We start from the raw sequence: 21,558 nt of genomic DNA on the forward strand, positions 1-21,558 counted from the left end.
AGGGTTTATTACATTCCCGATGGATAAAGCCAAATTAAAAGTAAACAATACGATATCTGCCTGTATTCCTCCCATCTTGAAAATCAGAATGACAGAAAGAAGGAAGAGTAGAAATATAAGGTCTGCAGCAATAAAGTATAACTGGTATAACCATTGATCGTGCGTCCACGGGTCTATCCGTGGCTAGTTTTGATGGCCCCGTTAAGACGGGGAGGTGCCATGTCTTTACTACGAATCGACAGCCCCTATAGGTACACTTCTTCTGGCATACCAGGATAGTAGGCAAAGGCATTCGCGACAGACTGGTGCGCGCGGCCAGTGTGTAGATCAGCATGTGCCGACCACAGGGACACCACAGGGACACCACAGACCTTGATTGTTGACTCCTTGGAGATATAGTAGAATGGACAAACTTTCTTCGTGAGGGTTCAATATTCAAAGGCATTCTCACATAGAGTAGACCTGAGTGGAAAAATATGTTCAACAAGAGTCGACTTCACGTTAATACCCCTATAGCTTCGGGCCATAATGGCAATCTACTCCCACAAACCAACTGGTTACTTACGAAGACGAGGTCTACGAATGTTTATATCTCTTTCACTACACCCTCATACACTAGCGCCGCCGCAGATTTCTATCTACTGGTATATGTAGCTCTTGTTGTCCAATTAGAAAGTAAAACCACCTTCGACGGGAGTACATGGCTGTATTTGGAAAGCAAACATCTAGGAAATATCCAGGGTAATGGCGGGGGAATAGTATTTCGTAGATGATGAACAAGTAATAGTACTTCCAAGGTTGGTCATATTATAAAGAGATACTACTTTCCTCCTTTGCTTGTTTTCCCCTTAACCTTAAGTACCCATTCCCATATTGGTTGAATTCTTTGAATATTAGCATCCAGGGTTAGTCTTTCCGTGTATAATCCCACAAACCACTAATATGAACTACAAATGTGTGTTGGGTATCATTTCCGCTACGAAGGCTGTGGATGCTTGGAAATTGGCGACCGTGTACATTCCGTTCATCCTGGAGAGTCCCAAGATAACTCACAGTGCGTTTCACTACGCATCCGAATTATAAGCCGAAACACGAAGTATGAGTTGCACAGGTTGGAGACGCTATCGATTCCTACCCCTGAGTATAGGGTTCCTCTTCTCAAGGCAACCAAATCTCAACCTTGGTATGTCTCGGCCTTAGACTCGAGCTTGGCATCCCAACTTAGCTAGAACTAGTCGGCTCTGATGAGACATTGGCCGTGTGAGCGTTTGAGATTAGGGAATCCTTTTATTTTGTGGATTAATCAATTATTTTCCGGATGTTCACCATTTTCACCAATGATGACTTCAGAAACGTGATTGATTCTGAGAAAATATCTAAAAAAAGTCATCTAAAAAGACTACTTTTGTTTTCATGACCCAATTTTTAGATTATTTGATTATTTTGAATATTAAATTTTGGTAGTGAGTATGAAATATCTATTTTCGAGATGCCTATTTCGGTCGCTGCATCTCATATTCAACACAAACCTCATCCGTGCGCCGTATTTGGTATTGCTCTAAGTCATTAAGGATGCTTTCCTGACTCTCCTTTCTCCCCAATGGAGTTTGTCTTTCTTTTTTCGACACGTGAGCCCGGGAAGTGGATTGATTGTCGTATATCTTGTGCTGTGCATAAGATGATGGCTTGGAGTGACCCTTAGACGTCGAAACGAGTTTCAGTTTTCTCAGAATAAGTTCCAGCATCGGTTGTAATGTTGGTATACAGGCGGCAATGACAACGACATTGGCTTCGACACTTGAAGTTTGTTAGTATGATAGCAACATAGTCCAGAAGATGGGATGTCCTACTTTGTCCAAACCACAAGAGGTACAGTGCTATCTGATTCACGGAGCAGCGTTAGCATTTGGAAGCAAGTCGGGATCGAACTCAGAAAAGAGAACTAACAAGTTGGATCTGTCTGATCAGCTAAACCCTTGATCTGAGCACATTTGACCATTGCAGTTGCAGCCGCACTGGGATAGACCGTACTTGTTAGCTTTTGGGCACTTTAAGGGATCAATTGCCAGATTTCCATACATTGAACCCAGACCAAGCGCAGCAGTCAATGCAATCTTTTTGCGCAATGACATTTGCAGCTTGAACAGAACGACGCCGGGATAAACTGCGAGGAAAAGATCGACGAATGCGGAGAAAGCTGTTCACGCATGGCGTTAATCAGTCACTGTCATGGGAATCACGAGACCCATATAACACCGCTCACCTCCATTAAATGTAGCATAATTTATAAGAATCCAAACATCCCTACACGTCGCCTCCCCACTCAATACCATCGAAGTCTTCCAGAGTGCCTGTGGTGGATTGCACATGGTAACATAGATCAGGATGTTGATAAGAGCAATGACAGCAACCAGACAAACAAGACCCCACACTATGAGGCGCTGGATAAGATTTGGGTTCAGTATTCGGTGGAGTAGTGCGGCAACCGCGAGTTTCGGTAATGCGAATGATATAATTCCGAAAATGAACGAGATCATATTCCACATGAGAGCGAGCTCAGCGGTCTTAGGTCCAAGATTGCTCGTGTGTTGTCCATATCCATAAGTCACTGAGACTGTCGTGGTCGCAACGAAAATTAGACCGAAGATCTGGAGCAGTCGCAGACGTCAGAAATCGTGGACCAGTATGTTAAAGGAAAGCGAAGCAGATAGGGTAATCACCATAGATGCCCCGATCAACCAGTCATCGAACCCGAAGTTGCGCAACATTCGCTGTCGGACACATAAACGAGCGATAACGAGCAACGTGGCAAGAGTTGTCATTGACCACATTACCGCCATCATTTCTGGGCCTTTGTTGCCCGTTTTGGGGGCATCATTGATCGAACCCGCCATACCGGGCAGTGGTCTATCTCAAGATCGGAATCACCATTTACAATCGGAGTAACTAGAATCTTTATAAGATCCGAAGGAGTCGAGGAGCGTTTGAGCGGCAAAAAGAGAAAATAAAAACAGGGGGATTGTCTGATTCAGGGATCATTTCAAGGTTAGTATATTGTTCGTTAGAACGGGTCCACTTTTCTCCCTCAGAACTGACAGTATGAATATCTGGTTGGCCTGCTCTAGCGTACATAACGGGGCACAATGCATTAGTTATACGCATCACGATCCATCTCCGATGTAACCGCGTGTGGATTTAGCACGTTGATCCCGGCGTATTGTGTAGGTTTTTGTCTCTATAGTGTAGACCCGCATGCACTAATTAGTAGACACGGTCCGATCATCCCCGATCATCCACCAATAAGTGATTTAGTTGGATTGGATCCATTCTTTCGCCCCCGAACGGGACGGAATAGATAAAGAATGTAATAAACACATAACGCAATAACCTTTAATAGCATTAGTCTGCAACAGTTTGTCTCATTATTGCCTAGGCGTGAGATAATCTCATGATGTTTGTGCTCCATAGTGGAACCCAGACACGATTGCACTCGCTTAAGATGGATCGCAATGCCCCCTTATATAGCCAGATGTTGGAGATAGCCCATATTTCCGTTCTAGTTTTACAACTTTCTCTCCGTTCGAGGTGTTTCAAGTTCACAAACAACGCTCAAAATGGCAGTCATCGATGTATCAAACGGATCTGCAACTAATGGCCATGCGGGAGCCATTATTGATCCTCAAGTTGCCACTACGCCCAGCGCCCCGGAGAAACTTGCGCATTTGCAAAAGGAAATTGATTCTCATTCCCAGGCTTACACCAATGGCGACGCTGATGCGCGCCTGAAGCTCCTGGAGACAGCCCGGTCTCTCGTACAGGCAATGGAAACACCCCAGGAGACCATGCTGCGATACTGCTGGGCCCAGGTGCGTTAGAGCAAAGAAGATCTTAGTTCGGGAACCGAGAATGCTTATTTGGTTGTTTCTGTGTAATAGCCCACCGCGTTCGCCGGCATTGAGACCTGCATCGATCTGGGAATCTTCTTCATATTAGCGCAGACCGACAAGCCTAAAACGGTGGCAGAGCTCGCAGCAACAACAGGCGCGGAACCCGAACTTCTCGGTGAGTGATAATTTCCAAATCAGATAATTACGACGCTCATCATTGCGAAGGCCGTATCATGAAGCATCTCGCCACAATGGGGGTCTTTGTTGAGACTGGTATGGATGAGTATGGCCGCAACGGGCTAACTACCGCACTGGCTATTAAGCGGTACAACGATGCTTGGCCGTGCATGTAGGTCGCTCTATCCGTGGACGTTCTCCTCCGATTGATATACTGACTTAATCTTTCGCCGGTAGTACTGGATGCACCCTTCCAGCAATCAATGCGCTGCCCGCCTGGCTCAAGAAAAACGATTATCGAAGTCCCACCGAAGGAACGGACTGTCCGTTTACCCTAGGATTCAAGACCGACTATCCCTTCTTCGAATTCCTTAATGGCAAAAACCCCGACTATCCCGAACTCGGCGCTCAATTCAACAATCTCATGTCGGCCTACCACCAAGGCAGACCCAGCTGGATGGATGGGAACTTCTACCCGGTACAAACTCTCATCGAGGGAGCGAAGACCGGCGAAGAAGACGTGTTCATCGTGGACGTTGGCGGAAACAAAGGACACGATCTGGAGGAGTTCATATCGAAGTGGCCAAACACACCGGGCAAATTGATCCTGCAGGACCAGCCACACGTTTTGAAAGATATTCAGTCGTTGAATCCAGCAATTAAGCCCATGGTCCACGACTTCTACCAGGAACAGCCGATCAAGGGTGAGTGGATTGACACACGAACATTAACTGCCTAGGTAGTAGCTGACATATGTGTAGGTGCGCGAGTATATTTCTTGCACTCTGTCCTGCACGACTGGAATGACGAGACATGCCAGAAAATCCTGTCACAATTGGTCGCTGCAATGACACCCGGATACAGCAAGTTGCTGATCAATGAGAACGTCATTCCCAATACCGGCGCCCACTGGCAGGCTACTTCTCTGGACCTCATAATGATGGTGGATCTTGCTGCCAAGGAGCGGACTGAACAGCAGTGGCATCAAGTTATTGAGCCTGTTGGCCTCAAAATTACTAAAATCTGGACCCCACTGGATAGTGCTGAGAGTCTGATTGAATGCGAGTTGGCATGAATAAAGTTCACAGGAATACCTCGGGAGAACCTCGGGAAGATCAATAGATTACATATTTTTACGAATTAGGCAACTGCTGATTTCTTTACAGTAATGACGGGTTACCCACCTGGGAAAGGTGTTAATAAGCATGACAAATTAAATATGGCTTTGGGTCAAAAGAGCATGCTCTGAGAGGACTTTGTTCTATAGAATGCCCTTTCTGGAATTATTGGGAATCGCACTTTCTAGAATATCGAGGTCTCTTTCCCTTGAGTTACTAAGTTATTAGCAAGATATCCATGGGTACTTGAAACGATCGACCCTTCCAACCTGCTTTTAAAGTTTACCTTGCATTTGAACTAGGCGTACGGAGTAAATAGAGGCTACGTAGGGAACTAACTTATTATAAATTGCACTGTGTGGGTGGGTATGTATTCCAATTGGAAGGCTGGAGCACTCGAATGGCAAGATATAACCATAAAAGGTTTTACTTGAATGCCAAATGAAACTTATCAAAGCGTATATATCATTTTCACTGATTCGGCATAAAAAATAATGTGTTCATGCATTTGTTGCTCATGAAAGAGACACCGGGGGCCGGTGGGGCCGGGGATGAGGGGGGCTGGCAAAGTTAGCCCCCCCGGTCCACGGGTCCCACCTGAGCGGGCTAGCCTAAACTTTCCATCCGTTCCATCCGTCAAGCCCACTGATCGGCCAAGCAATATACGCGAATCCCACGGTCCCCCTGTTTGTCTCAACCCCAGAAACATTCCGTTATGGAAAAGTGGGTTGGGGGACATTCTCACATGGACAGCATTTCATTCGCAAGCTTTGGCTTGGTGGTGCTTGACGAGATTCGTTTTCCCAACCGGGAGCCTTTAACCAATGTACTAGGAGGGTCCGGAGCTTATGGTTAGTTTTGCCTGCACTACAAAGTATATCGAGCGAGAGAAGCGAGAGCAACCCGGTTTCTAACTGACATATTTCTTCCAGCGACTCTCGGTGCTCGGCTGTTTCTTCCCTCACCACTAAGCCGCTCCTTGGCCTGGCCGATCCATGTCGGAAATGACTTCCCAGACGCCATTGCAGAGCACTTACATAGCTGGGATATACGCCTGGTTATAGAAAAAGAATCAGACAGCCCCTCGACTCGAGGTTTACTGGAGTATCAAGATACTACATTCGGACGTGCGGAATTCCTTTTCATTTACCCTTCTATCCCCGATTGTTTCCACTTTTTGATTAATCGAAACTCTTACCATGCTCACGGAATGAGCACATAAGATACAAAAATGAGCTAACTTGTCTTCTAGCCAAGAATTTCAAGTACACCACGCCCGTTCTTACAGTTCAAGAAAGCAAGTTGCAGGGCACTATCTTGCTAACTTCGAAGGTGTATCATTATCTCGCTAGTCCCCAGGATATGAAAACACGCATATCAAATATCCTCGCCCTTCGAGAGAAGGGGGGTATACTAGATCGTCCATTGATTATCTGGGAACCGGCCCCTCTTTCATGCAAACCGGAAAACCTCGAAGCCTGTCTAGAAACCGCAGGTTTAGTCGACGTGTTTACTCCAAACCACTTGGAGCTGATGGGATTCTTTGGACAATCCCTGGTTGCATCTGATAGATATGAGATCGAAAGGTTGGGCTCGAAGTTCCTAGCTAGCGGAGTCGGCCCAGAAGGAAAAGGCGCGGTTGTTATCCGAGCTGGCGAAAATGGCTGCTTGGTTCAATCGCGTAACCTCACTTCTCAATGGTTACCTCCATTTTACAAAGCGGGTATGGGAGAAGAGCAGGCTGTCAAAGTGGTTGATCCGACTGGAGCTGGAAATACTTTTCTGGGAGGATTCGCTATTGGATACCTCCAAAGAAGGGGGAATATCCTTGAAGCGGCTTGTTATGGATCTGTTGCGGCTTCGTTTGCATTAGAGCAGGTAGGAATGCCGGAGAAGAGCAACGGAGGAGATGAAGAGTTATGGAATGGGGACAGTGTTATTCGAAGACTGCATCAATATAGGGCTAGGCACGAATTGTTGCAATAGGTGGTAATGGTTGTATAAAAGCCAATTGGCAAGACAGGAAACGTGAAGAAGGCCGAATCGGTCCAATGGACCTTACCTTCAGAGTTGAAGCAAGCGATGAAGCAAGCGATGAAAGAGAAAATAATGTCTATATTTGACAAGGGTTTCCATGGAAAACGGACCAAGAGCTCTTGTTCGAACTGGATATATGCCCTGCTCGTCTGGTCCTTCATGCAAGAGCTCTATACTGGATACCAGTCATGATGCAAGTCTATTCGATTTCCCCTCTTTCTTTTATTTGTCCAAGGGACAAGAGCGTGAAGCATATCAGTACACTAAGTTACACATTGACAGAGAGGAAGTATCAGGAAGAACACAGAGGAGCGCAGACCGGGGGAATGGATATGCTGAAAGATCACGGAGGGGAAAATGCATCTAAGGCAAAACGGGAGATGGAGAGATGGCAGAAAGGTCTATATAATACACAACTCCAATCCCAGTCCCTGATATGCATTACAGAAAAGAAATCAAGGAGTAGGCTTGTCTCTAGGGGAGGGAGGCGTCAAACAGGATGCAGGGATTCGGGAGCTCAGTTCTAAGCCTTGTTGGCCTGGTTCTTCTCCTCGGTGTCGTGCGCAGCCTTGGGGATGAGGGAGTCGCCCTCGGTGATCTCGCCTGCAGCAGCGGTCTCGGCCTTCACCTGGGCGTGGACGTCCTTGGCGCGGGTTTGCTTCTCAGTGGGGTGCGAAGACGCATCTACCTCAGTGGCGGTGGGGGGAACTTCGGAGGTAGCGGGAGCTTCGGAGGGAGCGGGAGCATCGGAGGGGGCGGGAGCATCGGACTGGGGTTGGGGCTCATCGTCGTCTTCGAGCTCGGCGCCGTAGACTTCGGGGTATTGCCGGAAGCAATCTTGCATTCCCCTGCAAAAATTGTTAGCACAGGGCCATCGTCCTGAAAAATGACAGGAAAACATACTTGAATTTCTCAACACAGTCGATACCCTTGGGCTCTTCCTCGGAGTAGACGAAGCAGCTGAACGCAGCCTTGAAGTCCTCTCCACATGGGCCGTGGGCCATGCCTCCAAGACACGGGCAGTCCCAGTTGATCTCGCCGGTCTCCGGGTTGAAGGCAGCCTCCTGGCCGGCCTCCTCCTCGAGCTCCTGGGCGTTCAGTCCACCTTCCAAAGCGGCAGACTCGCTCTTCCGGGACTGCGCGGCAGCTCGTTCTTGCCGAATCTTGGGAGTAATGGAGTCGAGGGTCTGAGTATTGGCATCGTCACCATTTTGTTTCCGGATCGAAGAAAGGATAGAGACTAAAGCCACACGGAAGCAGAGTTAGCGATTTGTGATTCCAGAACTCATTAACCTTGACGGTGGTGGGATTGTCGCGGCTTGCAACTTCGGAGATCGAGCAACAAGGGTAATCCCAACTCCAATCGGCGAGACGTACACTTCGGCTCCTCGGAGAAAACACTGCTCGTGTTGTAGTAGTAGATAGCACCACCAGCCAAGCCCAAACGCAAGAATGTGTTCTTCCAGCTTCTCGACTTGGTCGGACCGGTGCTTATCAATCGTCTGTTCGCTGGTGTACGGGCTGCGACAGTGGGCGCGCGGGCGAGCGCTCGAGCGGCGGGACGGAACATTATGTGTTAGAAGAGTGGGAATCAATCGAATTGACCGAGAGTTCCTCCAAGAAGGGATTGAGAGGAGGGAAGTCGAGGCACCGCGGGATGGAGAAGTTGGAAAGCGATGTGGATTTTGGCCTGAGGTTTGTTTGCCCGCGTCAGCCAGTCACGTTGCAGCTTGGGTCAAGATAATTATATCGTCACCACGCAACACTTTCGGGCTTTGATTTCTCTTTGTTTACATCTTTTAGACTAGTTTGGTTTGCTTTGTATTCATATCTCTTGCAATGGAGTGGGATCCCAGTCGATTCTTCCGTCCTGAGGGGAGTCCTTCGCCTTATGCTCTTCTCATCCTCAATCAGCCAATCAATGAGAAAGCTTTTGGAGTGTTGAGCAGATATGGTAAGTTTTTATATGAATTGTGTATACAGACAGTGTCTTGAATAAGAAATACTAATGCCCATGCAGCATCCTATATTATTTGCGCCGATGGAGGTGCCAATCGGCTTTTTGATATGCCGCAAGATAATGGAAAAGAAGTAAGCGACATATATGGACTATACTACTTGCACAGTCCTCCGGACTGTAGTTTGGGGAGAAAGACCTAAATTCAGCACAACAAAGATCAAGCTGACCAGAGATATAGCTTCCTGACTCCATTGTTGGCGACCTTGACTCTATCCGCCCCGCAGTGCGACAACATTATGAGAAACTCGGAGTACCCGTCCTCCAAGATCCAGACCAATACTCAACAGACTTCACAAAGTGTCTAAAATATCTCAATGCAAATGCCGCAGAGATCATAGCCTCTCCCCGAAAAGGAGCAAAGACTACCAAATCAGACACCCATGGCGCAAATGAAAGCACCTCAACCTCACCGTCTAATCAATCACCTCTGGAAATTGTGATTCTTGGAGGTCTAGGCGGCCGCGTGGATCAAGCCTTCTCCCAAGTACACCATTTGTACATGATGACGCAGACGCAGCGCGCAATCCGTGAAAATGAAACCAACACCTCAGGCTCTGGTGCCAGGCCAGCTGCAGGTGGTAATCTCTATCTCGTCTCTGAGGAGAGCATTACCTTCATTATCCAAACGGGGAAGAATACAATCCACACGCCCGCAACAAAAAGAGCAGACATCACGATAGCATCGGCGTCTGATGTAAGCGAGTCACCGAGAAAACGGAAGCGTGGGCAAGAGCAGGAGCAAGAACAAGAACCAGAACCAGAATACTTCTTTGAAGAAAATATCGGGATCATCCCCCTATCGTCACCTGCCAAGATTACAACCCATGGCTTTGAATGGGATGTGGAGAATTGGCACACCGAGATTGGAGGGCAGATATCCACGAGCAATCATATCCGCGCCGATAAGGTGGAGGTTGAGACCTCTGTGCCGGTTTTGTTCACAGTGGAGTTGGCGGAGCGGTTGAAGAGGTGACCATGGGCGTGGAGCGTGAAACGTGATATTGAGTACGGAGGTTAATAGGAACCACCACGACAGTATGTCCGGGACCTCTCGCGCCTCGCGGGCTATACTACTACACTCCGATGCCCCTGTTACAGACTGGAAAATAATAAAATTGGTCATTAGAAGAGAAAACAGGGAATAATCTCCCAAAAAGATAATCAGAACAAGAACCAGAATAAGAATCCCAAGGCGCCTTTTCTTGCTAGAACGAGAGACCAAGAAAGACAGGGGAAAGAGAAGGCAAGAAAAGAAACCCAATATCGCATATCGCATAATCCACATACCAGTGACTAAAACTTGAACCCATAAACAAACACAAAAAACAACCATGGAGACGAATGGGATAACAATCATCCAAAACCACTGAATAACCATTCCTCGCCAGATCATCTGTACATCCTCACGAAAGTCATACCCAGCCTCTTACGAGCGGTGCAGAATAGCCTCGTACAGAGAACTAACACCACCGATAGCAGATCCAGTCAAGATACCGATATCTCCACCAGGAACAGAGTCAACAACCTTCAAAATAGCATAGCGGCTATAGAGACCAAAGAAGTTGAAACCATTGCCAAAGACAACGTGCACCAGTAAGGCCTTGACGATATTGAAAGTCAACGGATCAAACTGGGCGAGATTAGACTCAGACCGGGTGCGACGCGCACTGCTAGAAGCCTTCCAGCTCAGGTTGATAAAGTAGGCCGAAACCAAAGGCAAGAACAGACAAGTAAGGAACCAAAGCGAAAACGGCGCCCAGAACGTTCCTTCCAGCAACACAAACAGATCAGGAACACGGATGGGAATCGCGGGGATATGCGCCGCTTCCACTGCAGGTGTAGTAGTAAGATAGCGTATCGGGATCAACTCTTTCGCAAGACTGCCACTCTCAAGAAGCAGCACGATGATCTCAACTGCCTTCACGCTGCTCAGCGATGCGCGCAGAGAATGCGCCCGATCGACCAGGCCTGACGCAGTCCATGCATCTTCGATGGTCTCGCGCAGCTTGAGCGTCTGCGCATCGATAGCTTCGGTGATGGCAGCTGGAGATGTGGGCAGTGATGGCTCTGCGTCTACGAGGGTTGCGAGAACTGCTTGGCCGGGTGTCTGGCGGGGTGTCTGGCGCGCAGATTGACGCACGCTCGTGCGCGCCGCGGCTGGTGTCGGGCTGACTACAGCCGGGCTGTGCGCGGGTTCCTCCTCATCCTCGCTGGCGCGTGGGTTAGTATGTGCGCGATAGCGATAGATGTAATGGCGCGTTCTTACTTAGCTTCCTCTTCCTTCACTTCCTTCTTCGTAGAGCGACGTGCTGGAGTCCGCGCGGGAGTTCGCGCGGTTTCGCGCTTCACGGGCGATCCTCTGCGGGGTGGAGAGTCCAGACGAGAGTAGTATTCAGAGAGGCTCTTGAGTCCGGAGAAGATAGAGCGGTTTTCGCGGAGATGTCTGTCCAAAACTACGACAAGATCATTCTTGTTATAGTCATCGTAGCTATAGATTCGATCAGCTCTGTCGATGCGACAATCGCATTCGTACTTACTGTGGCAAATCGGTCTGATCCGCAAACTCGGCCAACTCAGGCTTTTTCAGTGACTTGAGATAAGGAAGAGACATAATGTATCCGATATCAAGTGAAATTGGACCAATGTCAAATAAGAAAGTAAATACTGGGGGGGGGAAGAAGATGCAAGGGAGGGGAGTGGCCGGTAATTGTTTACATCCGCCGATCGCCAAAACAAAACACGGTTTAGCGCGTTCACTCCCTTTGTTCACTGTCATTCCGATTCTTTGATGGCCTTTTTTCCTTTCTTTTTTTATGTATTTGAATATGTAAAGGTTGTATAATAGAAAGGTTCAAATGTTTCTTTATGATATCTATATCATATAGTTTGCCGTTTTTGCTTCGATACTAGCAAAGATATCACATCTAAACAGAATATTGAACCTGGAATATGCCAAAATATGTCAAAATATGTATAATATGGAGTTGAAAAAAGGGTTTATGGTACAGGAGGCCGCAGCCAGTCTAATAATCCACCACAGAGTAGGGTACACAGTATACAAAAGTGCTCAAAGCACCCAGGGTCATAACATCCCAGATCGGGACAAAGGATCCAACGCCCCCATTTCCCAATGACAAAAAAAAAATGTAATAAAGAACAGCAACCTTGGAAATGCATGCAGTTAGATGAAAGGTCTTACAAAGACTCTTCCAGAATCTGGTGAGCCTCGAGTTGTTTGAGCAGGTACTGATACATAACCAGCATAGTCCCGCTTTGGATGCTAGTCCACACACCGCGTGGACCCACGCCGCGGAACCACCCCGCAATACCTTCTGTTCGGTAGATCATCTTCAACCCCGTGAACACGGAGGAAGTGTCAAGTCGGGGCGTACCGGGCGGTGGGATTGATGTGCTTGCCCCTGATGTGGAGATTGGTCGCGAGTGTGCCCGGGAAGGGTGGGAATGTGATGATGCCGGTGGGTGCGGCCGTGGACTTTCTTTCGGTACGTGTTCGACACAATGCTTAGCCCCCGAAGAACCGGATGGAGGCTCTAGGGGGTTTTGCTGTGTTTGGATGCGTGTTTTGACCACATCCATCGGACAGGTGATCACACCAGCCATACCGCCGGCGGTGGCGGCTGTCAAGATCTCCAAGCCCAGCCCAATGTCCCGTTTTCCAACCCAATGTTTAGCCATAGATTGCTCTTTCTCGTAGAATGCGAACTGGAGGGCCGAAAATGGGAGATCGCGGAAAATAGTGGCCTTGTAACCGTGGAATAATGCTGAAAATCCTTCCATGCGGACGATCTGGCGGAACCCATCTTGCATGTTGCGGTAGTTGTAGCCCGAGTTGAAGTGCGGGTTGTTGTATCGGCCCTGCAACTGAAGTCGCGTTTTCAGCACCTCGGATGGCACATAGACAACCGAGGCAGCCAAGTCGGCAAAGAAACCACCTGATAGATATGCGATGCTAGGGTTGATCCCCGAGTCGATCATCAAGCGCTTGGTATATTCGTACACGCCGAAAAAGATCACGGTGCCGGGAAACGAGCCGAGCAGGGCCGGCGTTACTCCTCCATATAATCCGCGACAGAATCCTTCTTGGCGGTAAATTGTTGAATAGGACTGGCCCATCGAAGTGTATTTAGGCGGAAAGGTCGGATCGCCTTGTTGTCGGGTCTTAACTGTGTCTAATGAGTGCATCAACATGTCGCCGCATGTTCCTCCGATACCACCGGCCAACATCGCCTATAATTTCAAATCAGGTCAGTCCTTGCGCAATGGTGTGATGTTCGCTAGAGACGAATGTACATGTAGGTATGGCGGCCGAGGCTCCTCGTCCTCCAACAGCGCGAGATCGCCATGTCGAACAGCGTGGATTGAATCATCGATTCCACTCATTGGAATCGGCTGTGCCCATGTCGAGGTATGTGAGTCCGCCGCAGGCGGTGCTGTTGAGTCCGAGGTCGCTGTCGTGAACAGGCCGAAGACCCGCGAGGTCAGGCTCATGGCAATATTATGCCAACTGAAACCCCGAGCGGTACTGGTCGGGACCAGACTGGGATTAGGGGGTGCTGAGAGATTGAACGGGAGAGTAGCACCCCTTGGAGGTAAGGATAGGAAGAAAGAGTGACAAGAGATCAAGAAAGGATTGATTAGTATTGCTTGCGAGATGATTGTTCCACCAGCCAAAATTCTGATCGGCTTCTTTTCGCCGCCAAGCCCGATAATGTCGCCTCAGGCATGAATCACGGGATTTCGTCATTGGAGCATTTTAATGTCTCCTGAGGATATGATTGTGAAAACAGCCTATTGTATGAGTGACTACGCATATTTAGTCCAAGAGGCTTTCTTCCAATCCGTGCAAGGACCTAATATGATTCGTTCTTATAAAATCCGCAAATGAGCTTCTTCCACAAAACTATACCCGTGCATGCTCATTCTTGACAAATTCGCGCATACATCTCGTCCAATCCTTTGAACGCCGCTTTCATGAGGGTGAGATTTCCCTTTCAGTTGTTGCATGTACTACATTTAGCGGACCTCTACGAACTTCGATTGAAACAATGAGATGAATCCGAAACAAGGTATGTTGACAAGAGGAAAGCAAATACAGAAACTATGCATCGCAATACTCTAGAAATAATAAACACAAGTCGTTGCGTATAGCATCATCATGGCGGGAATTCCTCCGCGTCCGCCTCTTTTCTACAGTCAGGACCTGGGCGTCCCATACTCCGACATCCTCCATGTTCTTCACTCAGGCGGGAACATGCCAATGGGAAAGATAAAGCTGTAATATTATGTCTTGCACCAGCCACCTTCGTTAAGCAATCTTGCAACCGGAGAACCCACGTTCTTTCCTAACGTCATGAGCTCCAGCTTGCAAAGCAAGGTGTCTGGCACATCACCATAGCGACATTTACTGCGGCTTCTTGGCAGCGGTAGGGCCAGAGATGTAGCGGCCAATATCGGTGGCCTCGTAGCCCTGGCGCACAATACCCTTGATGGCCTCCCAGCCCTGGCGAACCTGAGGAGGAGTGCTCTGGTGGGAGACGGTGGCATCGGCACGGGCGGTGAGCTGGCGGACAGCCTGCTGGACGAAGGAGCTCTGCGCGTAGCGGGCGCGGAAGAAAGACAGGTAGACGACCAGGAGCACCCAGCTACCCTTGGAGAAAGTGATAGCGGACAGAACAAGGCGGAACAGCAGGGCGATCTCGAGGGTAGCGACGACACCCATGCTGGCATCGTAGTATTGCTTGATGAACCGTCCAATGGTCTCGGCAAGGGGAGACTGCTTGGCAGCGGGCTTGGAGCTGGAGGAGGTGGGGGAGGTAGGGGTGGCCGGAGCAGCGGGCTGCAGAGTAGGGATCAAGTACATGCGGCTGTAGGTTGCGACGTGGAAGACCGAGTAGACGCTGAAAGGCAGAAGAGCCAGGATGAGCTGGCGCGAGTACAGCCAGACCAGAGCCATCCCTGGAATACGTGTAAGCTTGAATTTTGGACTGTCGCATCGCCAATCACTCACCAAGGTATTGCACATTCTCATCAGAGATGAGCTTCATCACAATTGCCAGAGGGCTGCCCTGGACACCCCGGGCGAAGTGGCCCTTGTACACGACGATTCCATAAGTCACGGCGGCCGAAATGAAAGTCAGACGGTAGGCAATCTGTGCCGAGGAGGAGTAATAATTAAAGAAGATGCAAGACAGGGAGTAGCGGAAGACGGAGAGCAAAAGTGTCACATGTCTAGAAATTGTTAGTGACCCTGAATTGAAATCCTTGTCGGTGTATGCGCTTTAGCAGATTGACCTACCCAACGAACCAGGCAAACCTACAACGTGGCATTTGGTTAGTATTGATAAACAAGGCAGTGAAGCATCACTTCAGCATTGGAGGGAAACGCACTGTAGGGTCTGGGCCAAGGCCTTGAGTCTCTCGACCAGAGGCATGGTTGCGGAGGGAGGAGGAGGAGGAGCCATATCTTATTCCACAGATGAAGAGGATGATAGAATTAAATCGAGATGAAGGAAGGGTAAAAGCAGAAAATGTGGAAAGCGACAGACAAGAAAGGTGGCTGGGAGCGGGGAGACCAAGTTCACACCCGTGGACGCACACTGAGCTTCCCTCTCTCCGCCTTCTGACGTGGTGACGTCGGGGATTCGGGAATGATGCAATCCCTTATATCTATAGAGCTTCTTTCGATTTCATATACTCTACTTCTGTTTTTGGTCTACCATTTGAACTTGTTTTATCTTTTCGTGTTCAACCTCGAGTCGAGTCGGTGTGACCGACCCACTTGAGGAGATTCGGTTTCAGCACTAACGTTCAGCCATTTGCATACACTTGCAGGATTCTCCAATAGTTTATGTATCAGTTATTTCTTGACAGATCAGACATTTTTCTTGAATAAATTTCAACATGAAGTGATTTTGACATGCCCAATATGTTTTTCAAGGTTAATCCGAGCTCTTCTAGGATATATGTATCCAGAACCGGCCAAGTATATACAATATAGGATCGGGTAGAAGAGCTATGCTCGGATCTCACAGCCTTAGGAATTGATTCGACTACCGACCAAACAGGATACGTAGAAGAGAATGATAAAATTACATACTTAACTTTGATCATTCATCCACGACCGTACGATTATAGGCCAGGAAAGCAAGAGGACTATATAAGTACTCACTATTCTAGACACGGTCAAGCAAAATTGCCAACCCTTGTTAGCCGACGCACATTACAGAAGCCAGAGGTCCTTTTTCGATGTTTACTCTTTATTTAGAATACTCCTAAGAGGCTGGATCTCTTCAATGCTATGTTTAGACCGACCTGAGCCAAGAAATAAGAAAATCATACGAGGTACGGAGTATAACTACTTTGCTATGAAGCAAATCGCAATTTTCTTATTATTCCTTAAGTCCGGTCCTTACTTAGTATGGATGTTCAGCTAAATAGCGACGTAATACTCCGTATACGAGTTGGCATTACCACATAACTAGGAGTTCCAATAGCCGACGCTGAACTTGCAGTAAGACTCGTCGCAAAACACGGATATACTTCTGTTGTTGAACCCTTCCCGCGCTCAGAACTTAGTATCACCCTATGTCCAAAGATGAAACGAGGTACATTTAGCAAACCCAATACCTAAATTTATCCCTATGGACCCTTCCCGTTATTTAGCTTTCCGGTGTAGTATGCAATAAATATGCCAGGAACATAACAGACGAATAAGTTGAAGTACACAAGCTGAATACGGGTGATCTGCACCAATTGACGCTAATATCCGGATAGCCCTGCTATTTTTAGGCGTGCATGTTGTGCCCTGACAGGTAAATCTTCAGGAACACGAGCGCCAAGCTTAACCGATGTTCAGATTAAGCTTAACAACATCGGACATTTCAATAACACGAGAACACCCTGTGGGAATTATACGAGATGGCCTTTCCGAATGTAGATTAATTACATTCACTCGATACAACCTCAACTCTGGATACGGGCTTTGTGGACAGAATCTACGAATACGAATCGAAGATCTCTTTACATTCACATCTTCTATACGAGCTTCGTGGGGTCCAAAGCAAGCAAGAATGGACAAAGTAGTTGTTTGGTGAAGTATACAGTCTTGAGGAATAAGGAGCCTAGGGATATAAAATGCTTGTTGCATCCCCTTCAAACTCTTCTATCCATCAGCTCACAACATCGCAACATCGGCTACTCTGCAAGCTCCATCAGCAATACCAGCTTCAACTTCACAACATACTTCAAGTCTCATTCCAAAATCCATTCAAAATGATGTTCACTCCCATCCTGGCACTCACATTTGCCGCCATCACACCAATCGTCAATGCCTATCCCATCACCGGCGACGTCGTCAACTGCCGCTCCGGCCCAGGAACCTCTTACTCTGTAGTCAAGAGCTACAAGAAGGGAGCGGATGTTGCAATCACCTGCCAGGCCGCCGGCACCACCATCAAGGGCAATGAAATCTGGGACAAGACCTCCGACGACTGCTATATTTCCGACTACTATATCCGGACCGGGAGCAGCAGCTATGTCACCAAGAAATGTGATGGAAGCAGTGGAGGCGGCAGCAGCGGTGGCAGCAGTGGAAACCTGCCCGGTCTCACATCCACTCAGTCCAAGCATGCAAAGGCCATCATCGGAGAAGCAAAGAAAGAAGATCTGGGTCGTCAGGGCTGTCTTGCTGGAATTGCAACCGGTCTTGTTGAGGTGAGTCCTAGCATACACATTCAATTCCAATATAACTATATAAGTACTCAGAACATTGCTGACACTATCTCAAGTCTAATATGCTTATTTACGCCAACAAGAAAGTCCCCGCTTCCCTCAAGTACCCGCATGATGCTGTGGGCTCGGACTACGACAGCGTGGGCATCTTCCAGCAACGCGCTGTTTACTACCCCAACATCGCTGCCGATATGGATGCTGCGAAGTCGGCGGCTCAGTTCTTTAAGGGCATGAAGAATATCAGTGGCTGGAAGACTATGGAGGTTGGCAAGCTTTGCCAGAAGGTGCAGGGCTCGGCGTATCCGACTCGCTATGCGGAACGTGTTGCTGAGGCTAAGAAGATTTGTGCTGCTGGTGGCTTGTAGATGGACATTATGTTTGAAATTTGCTTGGATCATGTTTACTAGACACTGTCATGTTTTTTGGACTTCTTATTTTGTTGGAATCTGAAGAATGCGTTTGTGACTCGCTTCATTATTGCTTATATATAGTATGAGAAATATACAGACGTTTGACATTGTGCTCTCCTTGGTGTTTCCAAAGGAATTACGGTTAATATTTACTCATCGCTCATGTCATGTATTTGACAGATCTAGAGTAGCAGGATGGGATGAGGGGGAATGAGAAATAGAGGCTAAGACGGTATTATTCTTCAATATAGGAGAGACGTTTAAAATAGATACGTACGTCGAAATGCATAGATAATTGCGGAAATTAAAAGAATATAGAGCTATCAAAGCTAGGAACCCTGAAAAACCGGGGAAATCTTAACAGAAACAATATCTCGCTTTCCTCTTGGTGTAGCAGTTCTGGGCAAGAACATCCTCCTAACCACCAAGGCAAGCCCTGTCGTTCTAAGATCACAGGTAAAATGCTAATATCTCCAGCAGTCCTATGCTGTTAGCGCACATTCTATCTCCTCCAGACTCTGCGACACTCATAGCCGAAAAGAGGGATGGAAGTGACATGCAAAAGTGGCGCCATGCTAATTTATCCGCCACACCTTTTTCCGGCTATCAAGCGCCATAGCCGAAAAGAGGGATAGCAGTGACGTGTAAACGCGGCATCAGGATGGTTTATCTGCCACACCTTCCTCCAGCTATCAAGCGACATACTCATCATCGATGAAGTAGAGACACCATGGATATCTTGGCTCTCCACAAGAACACGATCTTTCCATATCATGCACTGGTATTATTCATGAGAGAAGCCTTTGGGCTACGGGAGAGATAAGCGAAGTTTGCAAACAATCAAGACCTGCATTGTCTCCTTCGAGAGATCAAATGCATGGGAATTGGTGGCGTCTTGACTTTCAGGCCTAGTGTATAGATGGCTTTACTCAGCCTCCGGAATAACGTGAAGGTGGTATCTTAACCGCATTGGCATTGAGGCAGTGATTGTAGACATGTGTCCAAATTAGACATGCGGTATAGTATTACTAGTTACATACTTCTAGTTACTCCTAGTATAACAATCGTATAGGCAGCTTCCATCTGCCCGTACATCCTGCAGTTAGCCCAATACCGTGGTTCCCTGCACTCCGTGTTTCTTTCAGCTATATTCCCCAGAGAATGCTATAGAAGATCACCCCATACCCCATAAAACAAGAAATAAAGTTTCCCCGGAAGTCGAAAATCACATGGTAGACCTCGGATCTTCTGCATACTAGCGCCATTGGAATCCAACCATCTCCCCCGCGCACTCTCCATTTACGGCCCCATCTTCAAGTATCCTGAACTCTGTCTGCCCCGGATTATGCATATACTATCGTATGTAATGAACTCCCGTACGAAGCTATACGCCACCAAAAGCACGTGCCAACCCCACCCCATGTGCCCTAAATGCCGAAGTAACCGTTCTCCCGGCCTATGAACTGCCACAAACCCCAGACACTATACTCCATAGATTAGCTAGAGTCAGTGCTCATCCGGCTCCGTATATCGACTTCGTTAGTTCCCAATATCGAGTCCGGGGGGAAACACGCTACCTAGCTCGATTGCCCCCCGCACCCGGGAGTTCTCGCGAGATCACCGCGTACAACCTTGGAATGCACCTCGGTATTTAGTAAGATCCGCAGATCAACAGAACTAGAACAATCACAAGAAAGGTTTATCAGAGCATTGCGAGCAAGAAACATTAGATGGTTCGCCGGATAGATTTGCCGGAGTTGGGATGCGGGGTTCGTGAGCCGTGGATCCCTTTTTTTCCCTCACTCCCGAGGCCAGTTTGACCGCGCTGCACGGTGGAGAATGTATGAAACACAGATGTTTGACTGAAAATCAAGTTAATAACATTCCTCGGTTCGTGCCGTGTGGTGTTTAGATGAATGTTCACTAGAAACTCGACATATGTCATGCTAGTTTACTGACACTATATCGCTATGCTACTCCAACCCCTCGCTAACAACATACCCCTATCCAATACGGTGTATACGCAATTTAATTAACTTCCCGGATCCCGAACCCTGTCCTCTATACAGGTATACAGTGTCTCTAATGTAGTATAGTCACCTATACAAAATACCAAAAAATCCATTCAGCCCCATAATATAAAGAATGCCCTTATGTAGGTACAACCTTCCAAGGCTCCCTAGGTAGAATAAATGAATCTCACATAATCACTAATATTAATCCTGGAACCTCGGAGCAACTGCACACGCGAGGAGTTTCCACCCGATGCATGTAGCAACAATCTAGAAGGGTTCTCTGAAAGTCTAAGTCTAACAGGGATGTTACTCTAGTGTGTATAGCGTGCTGTAGGGTTTCGCTAGTAAGTCCAATAACCTTGGTGATCACATTTAACCGGCAGTAAAGGAAGTACTACTACTCCGTACATAGTACGATACACGAATTACAGACTGAAACTATATCAAAACACTAGCCCAAACGAGGTAAAACCGCCGTTCCTGCGTGCGGGAAACTTGGTGGAGTCCGTCGTAATCCCGACGTGCGCTAGGCAGGGGAATTAGTGTTGCCCCCCGGTATGGGGTGGTGTTACACTAATAGGTACGGAGTAAGTAGTAGCGATGGGGGGTTCGGTTCGCCTTTGTGGGACTATTTTATTTTTGGTCGGTATTTTAGCGTGTCCTCCGTACTCCGTAGTAATCTATGTATACGGTCGGTCAGGTCCAGAACTGCAGTTCTAGTCATGGAATTATATCTCTGCATTCATAGTCATACTTACGGGCATACTGATGCGTGGACCCGGTTGAATTGCTGTGGTTGAGGTTAAGATTGAGATTGGGATTGAGACGGGTGCAATGTGAATCGCTACCGAGAGCAAGATTGTATTGAGGACTAGACTCGTTTTTCGGTACATGTTCCATGGAAAGTGTAGTAGATGTGGAGCCAAATTAAATTAGAATAGAATTATAGTGTATACCAAGTGGAATCAAGTAAAATGAAATAGACATCATACATCATTGATACATAAACGTGGGAATTTCAAAAATCACGCCTAACCGAGAAATAGTGAGACATGTCCTGTAACACCGTGTCTCACGAGAACCCTAGAATATCCCCATTGTTTTTGCGTAGACCTTCCATCTTTAGAAACGGGAGTAGAGTAT

The 21,558-nt window shown here is 47.6% G+C and overlaps 8 protein-coding genes across 8 annotated transcripts; 3 read left to right on the top strand and 5 right to left on the bottom strand.

Annotated features, from left to right (window-relative positions):
* Positions 1-1,493: 1,493 nt before the first annotated feature.
* On the bottom strand, positions 1,494-2,894 carry N7471_009454 (uncharacterized protein; the record flags this gene model as incomplete). The annotated part of the gene is made up of 6 exons (XM_057282173.1): positions 1,494-1,797; positions 1,851-1,881; positions 1,948-2,015; positions 2,080-2,197; positions 2,264-2,648; positions 2,721-2,894. 6 exons carry the CDS (start codon positions 2,892-2,894, stop codon positions 1,494-1,496), a joined length of 1,080 nt encoding a protein of 359 aa, XP_057133056.1.
* A 720-nt stretch (positions 2,895-3,614) lies between these two features.
* On the top strand, positions 3,615-5,139 carry N7471_009455 (O-methyltransferase family 2; the record flags this gene model as incomplete). Its single annotated transcript, XM_057282174.1, has 5 exons — positions 3,615-3,866; positions 3,936-4,062; positions 4,113-4,236; positions 4,302-4,768; positions 4,826-5,139. The coding sequence occupies 5 exons, from the start codon at positions 3,615-3,617 to the stop codon at positions 5,137-5,139; spliced, it is 1,284 nt and encodes a 427-aa protein (XP_057133057.1).
* Positions 5,140-7,742: 2,603 nt separating this feature from the next.
* N7471_009456 (coiled-coil-helix-coiled-coil-helix domain-containing protein) lies at positions 7,743-8,789 on the bottom strand (the record flags this gene model as incomplete). Its single annotated transcript, XM_057282175.1, has 3 exons — positions 7,743-8,067; positions 8,123-8,459; positions 8,597-8,789. 3 exons carry the CDS (start codon positions 8,787-8,789, stop codon positions 7,743-7,745), a joined length of 855 nt encoding a protein of 284 aa, XP_057133058.1.
* A 269-nt stretch (positions 8,790-9,058) lies between these two features.
* Positions 9,059-10,212, top strand: N7471_009457 (thiamine diphosphokinase; the record flags this gene model as incomplete). Its single annotated transcript, XM_057282176.1, has 3 exons — positions 9,059-9,173; positions 9,240-9,310; positions 9,418-10,212. 3 exons carry the CDS (start codon positions 9,059-9,061, stop codon positions 10,210-10,212), a joined length of 981 nt encoding a protein of 326 aa, XP_057133059.1.
* A 453-nt stretch (positions 10,213-10,665) lies between these two features.
* Positions 10,666-11,850, bottom strand: N7471_009458 (uncharacterized protein; the record flags this gene model as incomplete). The annotated part of the gene is made up of 3 exons (XM_057282177.1): positions 10,666-11,449; positions 11,506-11,727; positions 11,777-11,850. The coding sequence occupies 3 exons, from the start codon at positions 11,848-11,850 to the stop codon at positions 10,666-10,668; spliced, it is 1,080 nt and encodes a 359-aa protein (XP_057133060.1).
* A 584-nt stretch (positions 11,851-12,434) lies between these two features.
* Positions 12,435-13,748, bottom strand: N7471_009459 (putative mitochondrial carrier protein; the record flags this gene model as incomplete). Its single annotated transcript, XM_057282178.1, has 2 exons — positions 12,435-13,487; positions 13,551-13,748. 2 exons carry the CDS (start codon positions 13,746-13,748, stop codon positions 12,435-12,437), a joined length of 1,251 nt encoding a protein of 416 aa, XP_057133061.1.
* A 563-nt stretch (positions 13,749-14,311) lies between these two features.
* On the bottom strand, positions 14,312-15,950 carry N7471_009460 (uncharacterized protein). The gene is made up of 4 exons (XM_057282179.1): positions 15,648-15,950; positions 15,556-15,573; positions 15,268-15,488; positions 14,312-15,215 (listed from the first exon to the last, which is right to left on the bottom strand). Exons 1-4 carry the CDS (start codon positions 15,719-15,721, stop codon positions 14,662-14,664), a joined length of 867 nt encoding a protein of 288 aa, XP_057133062.1. The 5' UTR covers positions 15,722-15,950; the 3' UTR covers positions 14,312-14,661.
* A 1,581-nt stretch (positions 15,951-17,531) lies between these two features.
* On the top strand, positions 17,532-18,355 carry N7471_009461 (uncharacterized protein; the record flags this gene model as incomplete). The annotated part of the gene is made up of 2 exons (XM_057282180.1): positions 17,532-17,972; positions 18,047-18,355. The coding sequence occupies 2 exons, from the start codon at positions 17,532-17,534 to the stop codon at positions 18,353-18,355; spliced, it is 750 nt and encodes a 249-aa protein (XP_057133063.1).
* Positions 18,356-21,558: the final 3,203 nt, after the last annotated feature.

The sequence above is a fragment of the Penicillium samsonianum genome, assembly GCF_028829775.1.
Source record: "Penicillium samsonianum strain IBT 33392 chromosome Unknown utg000005l_segment0_segment0, whole genome shotgun sequence".
NCBI classification, from domain to species: domain Eukaryota; kingdom Fungi; phylum Ascomycota; class Eurotiomycetes; order Eurotiales; family Aspergillaceae; genus Penicillium; species Penicillium samsonianum.